The sequence below is a fragment of the Microcaecilia unicolor genome, chromosome 4 (genome assembly GCF_901765095.1).
Source record: "Microcaecilia unicolor chromosome 4, aMicUni1.1, whole genome shotgun sequence".
Taxonomy (NCBI): Eukaryota; Metazoa; Chordata; class Amphibia; order Gymnophiona; family Siphonopidae; genus Microcaecilia; species Microcaecilia unicolor.
In genome coordinates, this window is record NC_044034.1 from 76,381,139 (window position 1) to 76,395,592 (window position 14,454).

General features: G+C 45.3%; 1 protein-coding gene across 1 annotated transcript in view; it reads left to right on the forward strand.

Annotated features, from left to right (window-relative positions):
• The window catches only part of LOC115469606 (WD repeat-containing protein on Y chromosome-like), a 141,626-nt gene that overhangs the window by 46,849 nt on the left and 80,323 nt on the right, over positions 1-14,454 (forward strand). Inside the window, 3 exon segments of the mRNA XM_030202401.1 lie at positions 3,276-3,506; positions 6,080-6,159; positions 13,333-13,425. Coding sequence (XP_030058261.1) covers positions 3,276-3,506; positions 6,080-6,159; positions 13,333-13,425 — 404 coding nt within the window.

Genomic DNA, 14,454 nt, shown 5'->3' on the forward strand with positions numbered 1-14,454 from the left:
AGATAAGGGTTCTGAACAAGGGTTAAGAGTTAAAAGCAGCATCAAAAAGGTGGGCTTTTAGCTTAGATTTGAAGACGGTCAGAGATGGAGCTTTACATACCGGCTCAGGAAGTCTATTCCAGGCATATGGTGCAGCAAGATAAAAGGAACGGAGTCTGGAGTTAGCAGTGGAGGAGAAGGGTGCAGATAAGAGAGATTTACCCAGTGAATGGAGTTCCCGGGGAGGAATGTAGGGAGAGATGAGAGTGGAGAGGTACTGAGGAGCTGCAGAGTGAATGCACTTATAGGTCAATAAGAGGAGTTTGAACTGTATACAGAAACGGATAGGAAGCCAGTGAAGTGACTTGAGGAGAGGGCTAATATGAGCATAACGACACTGGCGGAATATTAGTCGTGCAGCTGAATTTTGAACAGATTGAAGAGGAGAGAGATGGCTAAGTGGGAGACCTGTGAGAAGCAAGTTGCAATAGTCTAAGCGAGAGGTGATAAGAGTGTGGATGAGGGTTCTGGTAGTGTGCTCAGAAAAGAAAGGGCGAATTTTGGTGATATTATAGAGAAAGAAACGACAGGTTTTAGCAGTCTGTTGAATATGTGCAGAGAAGGAGAGGGAGGAGTCGAAGATGACCCCAAGGTTACGAACTGATGAGACAGGAAGGATGAGAGTGTTATCCACAGAAATAGAGAATGGGGGAGGAGGAGAGGTTGGTTTAGGGGGAAAGATAAGAAGCTCAGTCTTTGTCATGTTTAGTTTCAGATGGCGCTGAGACATCCAGACAGCAATGTCAGACAGGCAGGCTGATACTTTGGCCTGGATTTCGGCTGAGATTTCTGGTGTGGAGAGGTAGATCTGGGAGTCATCAGCGTAAAGATGATACTGAAAACCATGGGATGAGATCAGAGTACCAAGGGAAGAAGTATAGATGGAGAAGAGAAGAGGTCCCAGAACAGATCCCTGAGGTACACCAACTGACAGTGGGATAGAAGTAGAAGAGGATCCACTAGAGTATACACTAAAGGTACACTGGGAGAGATAAGAAAAAAACCAGGAAAGAACAGAGCCCTGAAATCCAAGTGAGGACAGCGTATCAAGGAGTAGGCTGTGATCAACAGTGTCAAAAGCAGCAGATAGATCGAGAAGGATGAGGATAGAATAGAGACCTTTGGATCTGGCTAGGAACAGATCATTGGAGACCAAGTGTATTCTATAATTTGCACTTAAATCTGGGTGCCAATTATAGAATACACTTAGTTGGCACTGATTTCAGCGCCAGTTTTTTTATGTGCCATATATAGAATCTCCTCCTAACCGGCTATATCACACAACATAGACAGTTAGGCACAGATATTCAGCACCAAACCAGCTATGAGTCTGCCATGCTTTAACGTTTTCAATTAAATGATCCCACTAGTCCCTGAAACAATGGAACGAAATGCCTGCCACCGTCAGACAGTAGTGGTGATGTTCAGCAAGTGGGCTTACTTCTGTGAACATTAAGTACAAAACTCTATGCTCCTATGTTTAAGTAATGCAAAGCAAGACACAAGAACATTGAAATGGTTGCACAGTTGTTATACTGAAGATTTAAAAGTGACTTTATGGAGGTTTTTTATGTCATTGATTGGACTGTAACCTGTTTTTAGACTAATACAAGTTATAATAGGTCTGAGCACACTGAGGATTTTTCGTCCTTGTTTTCACATTTTATTAGATGTCTGATGAGTAGAGGACATATCATATTGAACTATCAAGTGTGAGGATTTTGTATTATCATTTAGGGGCCCTTTTACTAAGCCATGGTAGGCTCTGCACGTGTGCAGCATGTGACCAAATGAGACTATTGCCAGGCCAGCATGCCCTCTTGGCGGTAATTTCAGATTTGGCGCACACCCATAACATGTGGATGAATTATTTATTTCCTCCTACGCGCTCTGGTTCTGGCAGTAATGGGCACTTGGCACGTACCGACTGGTCACCGTGTGCGTGAGCCTTTACCGCTAGATCAATGGGTGGCGTTAAGGGCTCAGGCCAGTTTTGGGTACATGCTGGTTTCATTTTTACCGCAGGCCCTTTTCCTATCCCATTAAAAAAAAACCTGGCCCAGCGTATGCCCTATACACGCGCCTACACTACCGCAGGCCAATTTTTACCGTGGCTTTGTAAAAGGGCACCTTAAATAGCAGGGCCTATCCTTGACCACTAAAATGTTAACCGGTTAGTGCTGAATATCGGCATAGCCAGTTAACTCTTTAGTGGCCAAAAAAATCCCATTCAATGCTGTTGGCGGATATAGCCTGGCATTGAATATGCTGCCCACCATGGCTGAATATCGGACCCACTAAGTTTATGTCATTCAAAGAAATAAATACATATAAACAGTAAGAGCTATTGAAATTTTTTTTATATAAATAGGCAGATGTACACATAACAATATATGTATGACAAGCACTATGTTCATCTCACTCATGAAAGTGATTACATAAAAGATGTATAAACAAAAAGAACCACTGAAAGACATCTTTATAGATAAGCACTATGCTTATAAGAAATTCAGGACAGATGATGATATTACAGAAATATAATACTAAGGGCCTCTTTTACTAAACCGCGCTAGTGATTTCTGCACGGCAAATGTGACGCAGCCCATTCAAAATGAATGGACTGCCGCACTGGGAATCGCTGGCAGGGTTTAGTAAAAGAGGCCCTAAATCATAAAATTTCTCATGCATAAAGTGCACTTCAATAAATGAAACATTTTGGAACTGATAAAAATGATATCAGCTAATGAATAAACCTAAAATTAATTAATTAATTAAATGTATTTAATACATTTATATCCCACATTTTCAAATCAATTGCAAGCTCAATGTGGCTTACACATATCTGTAGAAAAGGCTACAGCGCATGAAATACAATTATACAGTTTAAAAGTAAAATAGTAAACAACATTGTTAGATGGATAAAGGTATTAGCTTTTGTAAGTAAAACAGTTTAAATTTGTTGTTTGTATGAGACAGCAGTATCTTTAATAAAACATTTAAATGGAATAAAAAATAAAGTGGCATAGAGGCACATACCTGGCAGGTAAAAGCAGCCAAGCCACTAAGGCCACATTTTACCACAGCTTAGTACAAGGGCCATAAGTCCCTGATTTTAAGATCTGACATTTCTTGCTTCATAAACACGTAGTCCTCTGGAGAGAGATGGGTTTAAAAATTTTCATAACAAATATAATAAAGATGCCAGGTAAATGAGCTTCAGATCTCTTCTCCCCTAGGATGAATTCTGCACATATATGCAGCTGGAGTATGCAGAACTGGAGGGCTTTTCTGCACGATTAAAAGAAATCACCTTTGCTTTGCCTGCTATCATACGGGAAATTTCTCATGGTGAACCATTCCTGCGTGTCCTGTCCACTTCCGACAATACGCTGATCCTTATTAGAGAAGACGGTACCATCTACCTCTGGTCTGCACAGCTGAAGCTGAAACGAAGGAAGATGGTCTTTGTAGGTGAACTTCAGCACATATTTTGCTCTGCTAGTACAGTTTGATTCACAGCATGCAGTGCATTTTGGAGTAGGCGCTAATATTTGCACTCTGATTACACATGTAAATAATTAGAATCTGCCATATATGTGCATATATGTGCACATACCTGTGTAAATGTGAAATACACACCTACATGCTGTTCTGTAACTATGCACATATCTTCGATAGTATGTTGTTTACATGTGGTTGTACACATCGGCATCACCTACATGTGTCCGATGCACATCAATTTGAACTACTGCCCAGCTACCACAAGCCCCGGCCTGTAATTCCATTTTTTACGTGCATCCGATACACGCAGCAGAAAATATTTTTTATTTTCTACCATGTGGCACTAACCTGGCAGTAATCGGCAGTGTACACGCGCTGATGATTACCACCTGGTTAACACATAAGAGCTTACTGCTAAGTCAATGGGTGGCGGTAAGGTCTCAGGCCCAAAATGGATGTGCGTCAATTTTTATTTTACTGCACATCCATTTTTGGCCAAAAAAAGGCCTTCTTTTGAAAAATGGACCTGCACGCGTCCAATACACGTGCCTACAGCAGCGCAGGCCATTTTTAGTGCACCTTAGTAAAAGGACCCCCATGTGACACATGCAACTTTATAGAATGTTGTCAGTTGTGTGCATTGCTCTGTGCACTTAGGCAAGCCAACAGCTATTGACATATGAATGGGTATGTCTACGTTTTGGCCTGCCAACGTGGAATTGTGCTAGTATTCTATAACAGCGTAAGCACACTTAAGTGCCATTATTGAATTGGTACTAAGTGTGCCTCATTGTGATGTCTACACCTTGGTGCCAAGTTATAGAATTACCCTCTAAGGGCCAGATTTTGTAAATGGCATCTAAAAAAATAGGCATATCCAAAAATAGCACTTAAGTTAGGTGTGGTATACAAGGCTGGGGAACGCCCCTACATTTAGGTTCAGCTATTTATGCCACTGAAAACCTAGTATAAATACCCACGCCTAAATTAGGTGCCGTTCTTTGAATTATAAAACCACATGCATACATTTGAGGAATGCCCCTGCCACGTCCACACTCCTCCCATGGTCAAGCCCCCTTTTCAGCTACACTTGTTAGAATTTATGTGCAGCTCCTTTTAGAATATGCCTAAAAGAATGCATGCGCAAATTCTAATTTTTGCCAATTAGTGCTAATAATTGGTTGTTATCGGTCAATATCAGTGCTGATTGACTCATTACTCAATTAAGTTGCGTGTGTAAATTGGGCACGTGCCCAATTTAATATATGCATTTCACTGCGCCTTATTTAGAATCTGGGGTAAGTACATACCTGTGGAGTCCTTTCACCAAGCTGTGGGAAAAAGGGCCCTGCGTTAGCGGAGGGGGCCATTTTTCCCGTGCACCAGGGCACTTTTTACCGTGGCAGGTAAAAAGACCCCAGGCACACATGGTCCTGCAGTAAGAGAACTCCTACCGCATGGCCATGTGATGGGGAGCCCTTACCACCACCCATTGAGGTGACAATTAGTGTTCCTGCGCTAACCTGGCAGTAACATGCCTCCAATATGCCCCCTTGAGATTTGGACGTCCTTCCGACAGACTTCTGAGAAAGACGTCCAAATTGCAGTTTCGATTATATCGATTTGGACAATTCTGTGAGATGGATGTCCAAATGCCAATTTATGTCACTTTTTGGACGTCCATCTCTTTCGAAAATTAGCCTGCTAGTCAGTCAGGTTTTCAGGATATCCACAATAAATATACATGAGATACATGCACTACCTGCATTGTATGCAAATTATCTCATGCATATTTATTGTGGGTATCCTGAAAACCTGATTGGTTGGGTGTGTCCCGAGGACTGGACTCAGAAAATCATAAGTCTGGACATGGAGAGGGATAAAGCCGGGACTGGATCAGTTTGTCCTGCAAATGTGAGCCAGTTGGAAAATTCACCCCCTGGAGCCTCCAGGCTTCCATATCTGAAAGCCTGAGTGGCATAAATACAGGTTATAGACAGAGCAGCTACCATTCTGTTCTATACAGAGACAACGGAACAGGGTAGACCCAACCAAGATTTTGTACCACAAGATATCACCAACTAGAGAGCTTAGGGGCAGGGATTAGTTAGGCCACTACATGCAAATCTCTCCCATGAATATTCATTGTGGATATCCTGAAAACCTGACTGGCTGGGGTGTCTCCAGGACCAGGTTTGGGAACCACTGAGTTAGACCCTCCCAACCTTGCGGCCCTTGGCAACCACCTAGTTGGCCTAATGGTTAAACCAGCCCTGGCAGAAGGGAAACCTGAATGCCTCCTCCTCCTGAATCATACTTCATCTCACTGCCTCTTCATTTCTGCTCTCGCTGTCGTTTTCCCACTGATCTGGGTGCTCGTGCTGTACATGTTACTGGTCAATCATAGAATTTTTAATCAATTTGGATAAAGGAGCTCCATAAATAAATAGTATTAATGATAACTAATATTATTATTATTTAAAGCTGGATTGATTACAAAGTTGCCACAATTGTATAACACTGTCTTTTTGTTTTTAAGGAAAAATCTAACAGAGAATCTACATGGGTGACAGACTTCACTATTATGACAGAGTACAACAAATTAATCCTGGGAACTGGGTAAAGTATTCAACATATTTTTACTTTTAAACAAACTGATTTAGAGAAAAGGTTTTAAGAGAGACGTCAGCGGCCAATAAAGCAAATAATGTTTTAGAATTATTGGAAAAGGAATAACCTGAGAATAATAAAATTCCTAAGGGTTGCCAACTGGCTAGCTTTTGAAAGGCCAGGCCAACTGCTGGCAGAGCCTTCAAACTGCCACTTGAAAAGCCATGTTTTTTTGGTCTTTCAGTGATTCAAGTCTGGTCTCTATGGCACAGCATGGTGCAGCACAGCACAGCTGCCAGCCAACACAAGCCTGCCTGCCCTGCCAACGTCCCCTCCAACTTTGGTCACAGTCAGCTTGGCCAGTAGACCCTCCTTCCTGGTCTTCTAATTCTCCCCCAATCCCCCTCCCCACCACCTCACAGTTTACATCTGACTTTTTTTTACCTACATGAGTCGCTCGCTGCTTCCAAGCTCCTCCCTCCTCTTCCTCTGGACTTAAGACAAATGCAAATAAATGTGGGGTGTGTGGGAGGAAGAGAAGCAAGAGGGGACAGGGGAGAGACAGGGACAAAGAGAAGAGATGCCAGGCAGAGGTAGTCTAGGGACCAGGCAATGATGGAAGGGGCTGGGAATGAGAGAGGGGTAAGGGAAGGGTCAGCACTTGAAAAGGGTGTGTGAATGAGAGAGGGGAATGGGGAGGGCAATGCTGGAAAGGGATGTGAGAAGCAGTAGATGTAGCAATGGACTTGGGGCAGAGCATGGGATGGGGCAAGGGACAGGACAGGTGTCGGATTTTTTGCTGTCAAAAAGTTGGCAACCCTGCCTTGAGTACTGTACAGGCAATTTTCATAGAGTATGTGGGACTTCAAGCCAATTTTCAAAGGGGTAGGGGCTGCCTGTTAAGGAATACAAACATCTGCTGAACCGAAGAAGGACTTTTGGCAATGCCATTTTGGCATTGCCATTTCAGCACCACCAAAATGGTGCAGAACTTCAAGCTGCAAGATTTTGTGGCAGACAGAATTTTGGGCACAGCGCAGGTAGAACTCCTCTATTTCTTCCCCCACCCCAGCACTGACCTTCTGTATTCATCGGGAACATGGTTGTGCCTGCTCACTGCAGCCGGGGGTCCTTGGTCAGAAGGGTATGTGGGCTGTCCCGGGTTGTGTCTGTGAGGGAGGACAGAACAGGCTTCCTGAAGAACCATCCTTCCTCACAGGAACCACTTGGGGCAGCCCATTGGGCTCATTTTTGAAAGAGAAGGATGCCCATCTTTCGACATAAATCGGAAGATGAACGTCCTTCTCACAGGGTCACCAAATCGGTATAATCGAAAGCCAGTTTTGGATGTCCCCAACTGCTTTCCATCGCAGGGATGGCCAAAGTTCAAGGGGGAGTATCGAAGGCTTAGCAAAGGCGGGACTTGGGTGTGCCTAACACTTGGACATCCTCGACCCATAATCGAAAGAAACAAGGACGGCCCTGATGAACACTCAGACGACTTTACCTGGTAGTGTTTTTCTTACGACCAAAGCACAAAAAGGTGCCTGAAATGACCAGATGACCACCAGAGAGAATCGGGGATGATCTCCCCTTACTCCCCCAGTGGTCGCTAACCCCCTCCCACCCTCAAAAAACATCTTTAGAAATACTGATTGCCAGCCTCAGATGTCATACTCAGGTCCATGTCAGCAGTATGCAGGTCCCTAGAGCAGTTTTAGTGGGTGCAGTCCAGTGCACTTCAGGCAGGCGGACCCAGGCCCACCACCCCCCCCCCCCCACCTGTTACACTTGTGGAGGAAACTGTGAGCCCTCCAAAACTCACCACGAATCCACTGTACCCACATCTAGGTGCCCCCCTTCACCCGTAAGGGCCATGATAGTGGTGTACAGTTGTGGGTAGTGGGTTTTGGGGTGGCTCAGCACACAAGGTAAGGGAGCTATGTACCTGGGAGCAATTTATGAAGTCCACTGCAGTGCACCCTAGAGTGCCCAGTTGGTGTCCTGGCATGTCAGGGGGACTAGTGCACTAGAAATGCTGGCTCCTCCCATGACCAAATGGCTTGCATTTGGTCGTTTCTGACATGGACGTCCTTGGTTTCGATTATCTTTGAAAATCAGAAATAACCAAGTCTAGGGATGACCAAATTTCAGGATTTGGGCGTCCCTGACCATATTATTGAAATGAAAGATGGACGTCCATCTTGTTTCGAAAATATGGGTTTCCCTGCCCCTGGATCAGTGTTTTGCGAGGACGTCCTCATCAAAACTTGGACGTCCCTTTCAAAAATGCCCCTCCATATCTCCATTCTGCCCTGTTTCCGACGAATACTAGTGGTCAGTGCAGGGGGAGGGATGGAGGAGGACTATTGCTTGCTGTGTGTCCAAAATTCCTGGCAGTGTCCTCTATGGCTTGGGTATTTTCTTCCCAGGAAGGCCCCTGGGATTGGCTGAAACAGCCTGTTCCTGCTGATGTATTCCAGCACTGCTTAAAGAAAAATTAATAGCGGCAGAAGAAGATGGGCAAGAGGGAAGGAAGTGGAAGGGGAGAGAGCAGAGAGTTACTGCTTCAGGGTGGGGGGAAGGCAGATACTGCATCATGGGGGGGGGGGGCAATAAGGGAGACAGCTAGATACTGCATGGGGAGGGGAGGGAGGGAGAAAGGTGCTGCATCAAGAGAGGTAGGAAAGGAGACAGGTGCTGCTTGGGGAGGAGGACAACAATACTGCATCATGGGGGGGGGGCAAGGGAGACAGCCAGCCAGGTATTGCCTGGAGGAAATTGGAGGGGAGAGGGAGGCAAGGAGGGAGAGAAGTGCTGCATGAGGGTAAGGAAGGAGAGAGGTGCTGCATGGAGGGTCAAAGAAGGAGAGAGGTGTTGCATTGGGGAGAGCAAGGAGGGAGACAGGTACTGCATAGGGGGCAAGGAGGGAGAGAAATGCTGCATCAGGAGGGGTAAGGAGGGACAGAGGTGCTGCATAAGGGGTGGGTCAAGGAGGGACAGAGGTGCTGCATCAAGAGGGGTGCAAGGAGGCAGAGAGATGCTGGACAGGGAGGTTAGGTAATGAAGAAAGAGATTCAGTGAAGTAAGGGGAATGAGGAAGAGAAGGGGGCACAGAGAGGGAAACAGATGCTGGACTTGAGGGAGGGGATTGGAAGGACAATAAAGGAGAGAGGTGCCAGGACCTGTGGTTAAAGAAGGAAGAGGGAGAAGTGCTGAGCTTGCAAAGAGGAGACAAAGCAGAAGCGAAGGAAGAGAAAGAAACACTTGCTGGACCATTGAGCTGAGGGGCAGGGGGAGGGAAGAGAGAGGGAGAGATGCTAGCATGTGGCAGGGGGCATAGGGACACAGAAGAGTTATGTTGGACAGGGCAAAAATAGGAACACAGAGATTGGAGATGCTCAGCATGGCAGAAAGACAAGGAGTAATAGGGATGCAGAGAGAAGATGGATGGTGGATATGAAGAGAAAGGAAGTGCCAAATGGACAAAGAGACGCTGGCGAAACAGTAAAGAGAAGGAAAAGGAAAGCAGAAACTAGACACTGGGATCGCCACAATAAGAAAAATAAAATGACCAGACAACAAAGGTAGAAAATGAATTTTATTTTCTATTTATTGTTTAGAATATGTCAGTTTTTGGAATATGTGTCTGCTAAAACTGGTTTTAGACATGGCTGGGGGCCTGGGGCCAATAAGAAAAACCTCACTCATTGGTCTTCAATCACCATAATAGCAGTGGTAAATCTCCAACTTTAAGATGGACCACCCTTGGTGTCGCTGAACTACTTTACCTTTGCTGGCAAAGATACCAAGCTCTGCCAGCCAAATTAAATGGACTGCCACTGCTCCCTGCTGCTTGTTTCTGGTGCTGAGCAGCATGTCAGGACTTCTCGCGCAAGAATGCTTAAGAATTCCTGGCATGCCACTGAAAGCCAGGAACAAGCAGCGGGGAGTGGAGGTAGTCCATTTATTTGGCTGGTGGGGCTCCGCCTCCATGCCAGCAAAGCAGTGGCTTAGCTACGTGGGGCCTGGGGAGCCTGGGCCCCCGTAGATTTGGCCCTGGACCCCCCTGCTGACGACCCTCTTGACCCCCCCTCCCGCCGTTGCTGTCGCCTGCCTTTGCTGACGGGGGACCCCAACTCCCGCCAGCCGAGATCCTCTTCTTTCCGCAAAAGGCTTCCTTCTGTTTCTGACGTCCTGCGGAAAGAAGAGGACCTCGGCTGGCAGGGGTTGGGGTCTTCCGCCAGCAAAGGTAGGCGACGGTGGGTTGGCGGCGGGAGGGGGGGTCCAGAGGGTCGTCGTCGGTGGGGAGGGGGCAAAGTTGGTGGTGGCAGCAGCGGGGTCGGCAATGGCGGGGGGGGGGGGGGTTGGCAATGGCAGGGAGAAGGTCAGCGGCGCCGGGGGGGCCTAAAATGTGCCCCTTCACCTCGAGCTCTGGACCCCCCTCCCGCCAAAGTCTGGTTACGCCCCTGCAGCAAAGGTATGTCTAACATTCCCACATGGGGGGAGGGGGAAAGAGAGGAATGCGTTGCTCCCCCTAGTCCACCCCGGGTTCCCCCAAATTGCAGGACTGACTATGCCCGGAGAGAGAGAGCCTGTTGTTAAAAATGTCTCAGCACACCACTGCCTTAGTGCTAGTATTTTTGGAAAGAGTAAACAAGCGATTCACATCTACCTGTTCCACTGCACTCATTATTTTATAGACCTCTATCATATCTCCCCTCAACCGTCTTTTCTCCAAGCTGAAGAGCCCTATCCGCTTTAGCCTTTCCTCATAGGGAAGTCGTCCCATCCCCTTTATCATTTTCATCACCCTTCTTTGTACCTTTTCTTATTCCACTATATCTTTTTTGAGATGCGGTGACCAGAATTGTACATAGTATTTGAGGTATGGTCACACCATGGAGCGATACAAAGGCATTATAACATTCTCATTTTTGCTTTCCATTCCTTTCCTAATAATACCTAACATTCTACTTGCTTTCTTAGCCGCCGCTGCACACTGAGCAGAGGGTTTCAAAGTATCATCAATGATGACACCTAGATCCTTTTCCTGGGTGGTGACTCCTAATGTGGAGCCTATAGTTCGGGTTTCTCTTTCCCACATGTATCACTTTGCACTTGCCCACATTAAATGTCATCTGCCATTTGGATGCCCAGTCACCCAGTCTCCCAGTCTCGTAAGGTCCTCTTGCAATTTTTCACAATGCTCTTCTGATTTAATAACTTTGAAAAACTTTAAGACATCTGCAAATTGAATTACCTCACTAGTTATTCCCATCTCTAGATGATTTATAAACGTGTTAAAAAGCAGCAGTCACAGCACAGACCCCTGGGGAAGCTTGCCAGGTGCCCTTGGCCTAGATTGGCCGCTGTCGTGGACAGGATGCTGGGCTCGATGGACCCTTGGTCTTTCCCAGTGTGGCATTACTTATGTACTTATGTACACTATCTACCCTTCTCCATTGAAAATACTGACCATTTAAACCTAATCTCTGTTTTTTTATCTTTTAACCAGTTTTTAATCCACAATAGGACACTACCTCCTTTTCCATGACTTTCTAATTTCCTCAGATGCCTTTTGAAAATCTAGATACACAATATCAACCTGCTCACCTTTATCCACATGTTTTTTCACCCCTTCAAAGAAAAGTAATAGATTGGTGAGGCAGAATTTCCCTTGATTAAATCCATTTGACTTTGTCTTGTTAATCCCTGCTTATGTATGTAATTTGGGGGTCCTTTTACAAAGCAGCAGTAAGCCCAACGTGGGCTTACTGCTCACTAAAACAGAAGTACCGCCAGGCTATCGTAGCAGCCCGGCCATGGTTCCCACCCCCCAATGCACTGCCTGGTTGCCACTGGGTTAGCACGGGAGCCCTTGCTGCCACCTTAGTGGTTGACAGTAAGTGCTCCCCCCCCCCCCCCAAAATGGCCATGCAGCAAGTGCTTCACGTACTGCACGGCCATTTCTTAAAAAAAAAAAGAAAGATCTGCCTTTTACTCCGCTGCAGTAAAAGGGGGCCTCGGCCCATGTCATGATGCCAGCACAGGTCCCCTTTTGCTGCAGCTTCGTAAAAGGACCCCTTTCTTGTTTTTAATAGTCTCTACCATTTTGCCCAGCATCAACAGCAGGCTGACCGGTCTATAATTTCCCGGATCACCTCTGGAGCCCTTTTAAAAAAATTGATGCCGGCAGATCCATACAGAAATCCTAATTTCTGCCAATTAACATCAATAATTGATTATTAACTGCTTGTTAACTAATTAGTTTGTGCATGGATCTGAGATCCGCATCCAAATTAGGTCACCATCTACGGATCCCAGGAGTCTGTGTTTCTGAACTTAATTTTATATGTGTGTTTTAATCATGTTTTTATTTATTTTATAATAATCTGCTAATTTTAAAAGGAGGCTTAGACATGTAAGAATAGAACAAAATGGAATAAAAGGTTGTGATCATCCACATTGGCAATTCACTTGCAAAACTCATTTGCCACATCTGTTTTTTTTGGTCCAGAATGAAGTGTTGAAACCTATAAAGATTCCAAAGTTGTAACAAAGATATTTTCCTCTAAACAGGGCCACAAAAAGACCAAGCCTGGCCAGGGGCAAACAATCTTGAGGGTGGCTCCCCTTGATCCCCAATTCCATGGCCCCCCTGAGCCCCCACCTGGCAGTAGCTTAGGGTGGTGGACTTTGGTCCTGGGGAACTGAGGAACTGAGTTTGATTCCCACTTCAGGCACAAGCAGCTCCTTGTGACTCTGGGCAAGTCACTTAACCCTCCATTGCCCCATGTACGCCACATTGAGCCTGCCATGAGTGGGAAAGCACAGGCTACAATTGTAACAACAACAACTGCTCACTCGATCTGCCTCCTGCTGCTGTGTTATCACACTAATTCTGCTGTGCCAGCCAGGGGTCCTTCCTGCTGCATCCCCTCTGCCTCCTATGTAAATTATTTCACATAGGAGGCAGCCTTTTGCCTGTGCCTTCCACCAGATGCCTGAAGAAAGCGGCTTTTCTATTGCCAACTCCAGGCCCCCCTTGGAGGCCGAGCCTGGGGAAATCTTGCCCCTACCCTCTTGGAGGCCCTGCCTCCAAAGAAGCAGCAGTGAAAGGGTTAATGAATGCTTAGGGGGGGAAGATCACTCATTTAATCCTGTTGTTTTCTCTGATAGGGATCGTGAGATCCAGCTATATGAACTGTCTAACTTTGAGCCTTACTGCCAAATAAGCGGTTTGGAAAGCATGCTTCTGAAAGTAGATTACTGGTAAGGTTTGATATCAGTGACAGACAAAATGATGTACATGCCTTTGTAACCTGCTTTGTTTTTTCTACCCCAAAGTAAGGAAAACCTTAAGAAAGGGGACAGGTAATATCATTTAGACATAAAACAAGTTACAGGGCTTTTTTTTATTTATTTATTTTTATTTATTGCATTTGTATCCCACATTTTCCCACCTATTTGCAGGCTCAATGTGGCTTACAGAGTTTGGTTGTGACAATCATTCCATGATATTAGATACAATTAGTAATGTACAAAGATTAAGCGAGGGAAGAGAGAAGGAAGGTGTTAGGCAAGATATAAGGTGGACTATAATAATTCGGTGTGTTGATGAGGTAATTTTGTAAGGTTATGGGTTCTCTTTGTAGGCCTTCTTGAATAAATGTGTCTTCAGAGATTTACGGAAGTTAGTTATTTCATCAATAGCTTTCAGGGCTGTAGGTAATGCATTCCATAATTGCGTGCTCATGTAAGCTGCGCTATCAAAAGGGCTTAATACATTCAAACACGGGACTTTCCCATGCACTAAGGGCCGTATTCTACAAAGGTTATACTCCTAAATTTACAGTCTTAAAATTTATGTGCCTAAATTACAAACATATTCTATTCTCCAAAATAGATTATGCTCATAATTTAGGAGCATAAATTTTAGGAGCATATATTTTGGAACCTAACTTTATAGAATAAGGCCCTGAGCCCATTTCTAGTGTGGCTATACATTTGACCTTTTTCAATTATTTCATTTTCTGACCTTGCGCTAAGGTTAGTGCACTAGGGGCTTGTTTTACAAAGCCATGCTACCGATTTTCGGTGCGGCAAATGAGAGGAAGCCAATTCAATTCCTTTGGGCTTCTTCTCATTTGCTGCATGGGAATCGCTAGTGCAGCTTTGTAAAAGAAACCCTATATTAGTGCACGGCCTCTGAAAAAATGCTGGAGCCCTTACGAAGGTGGTAAGGGCTCCCGCATTAAGTCAGCAATATTCAGTTAGCGTGTGCTAATGTTAGCTGACTAG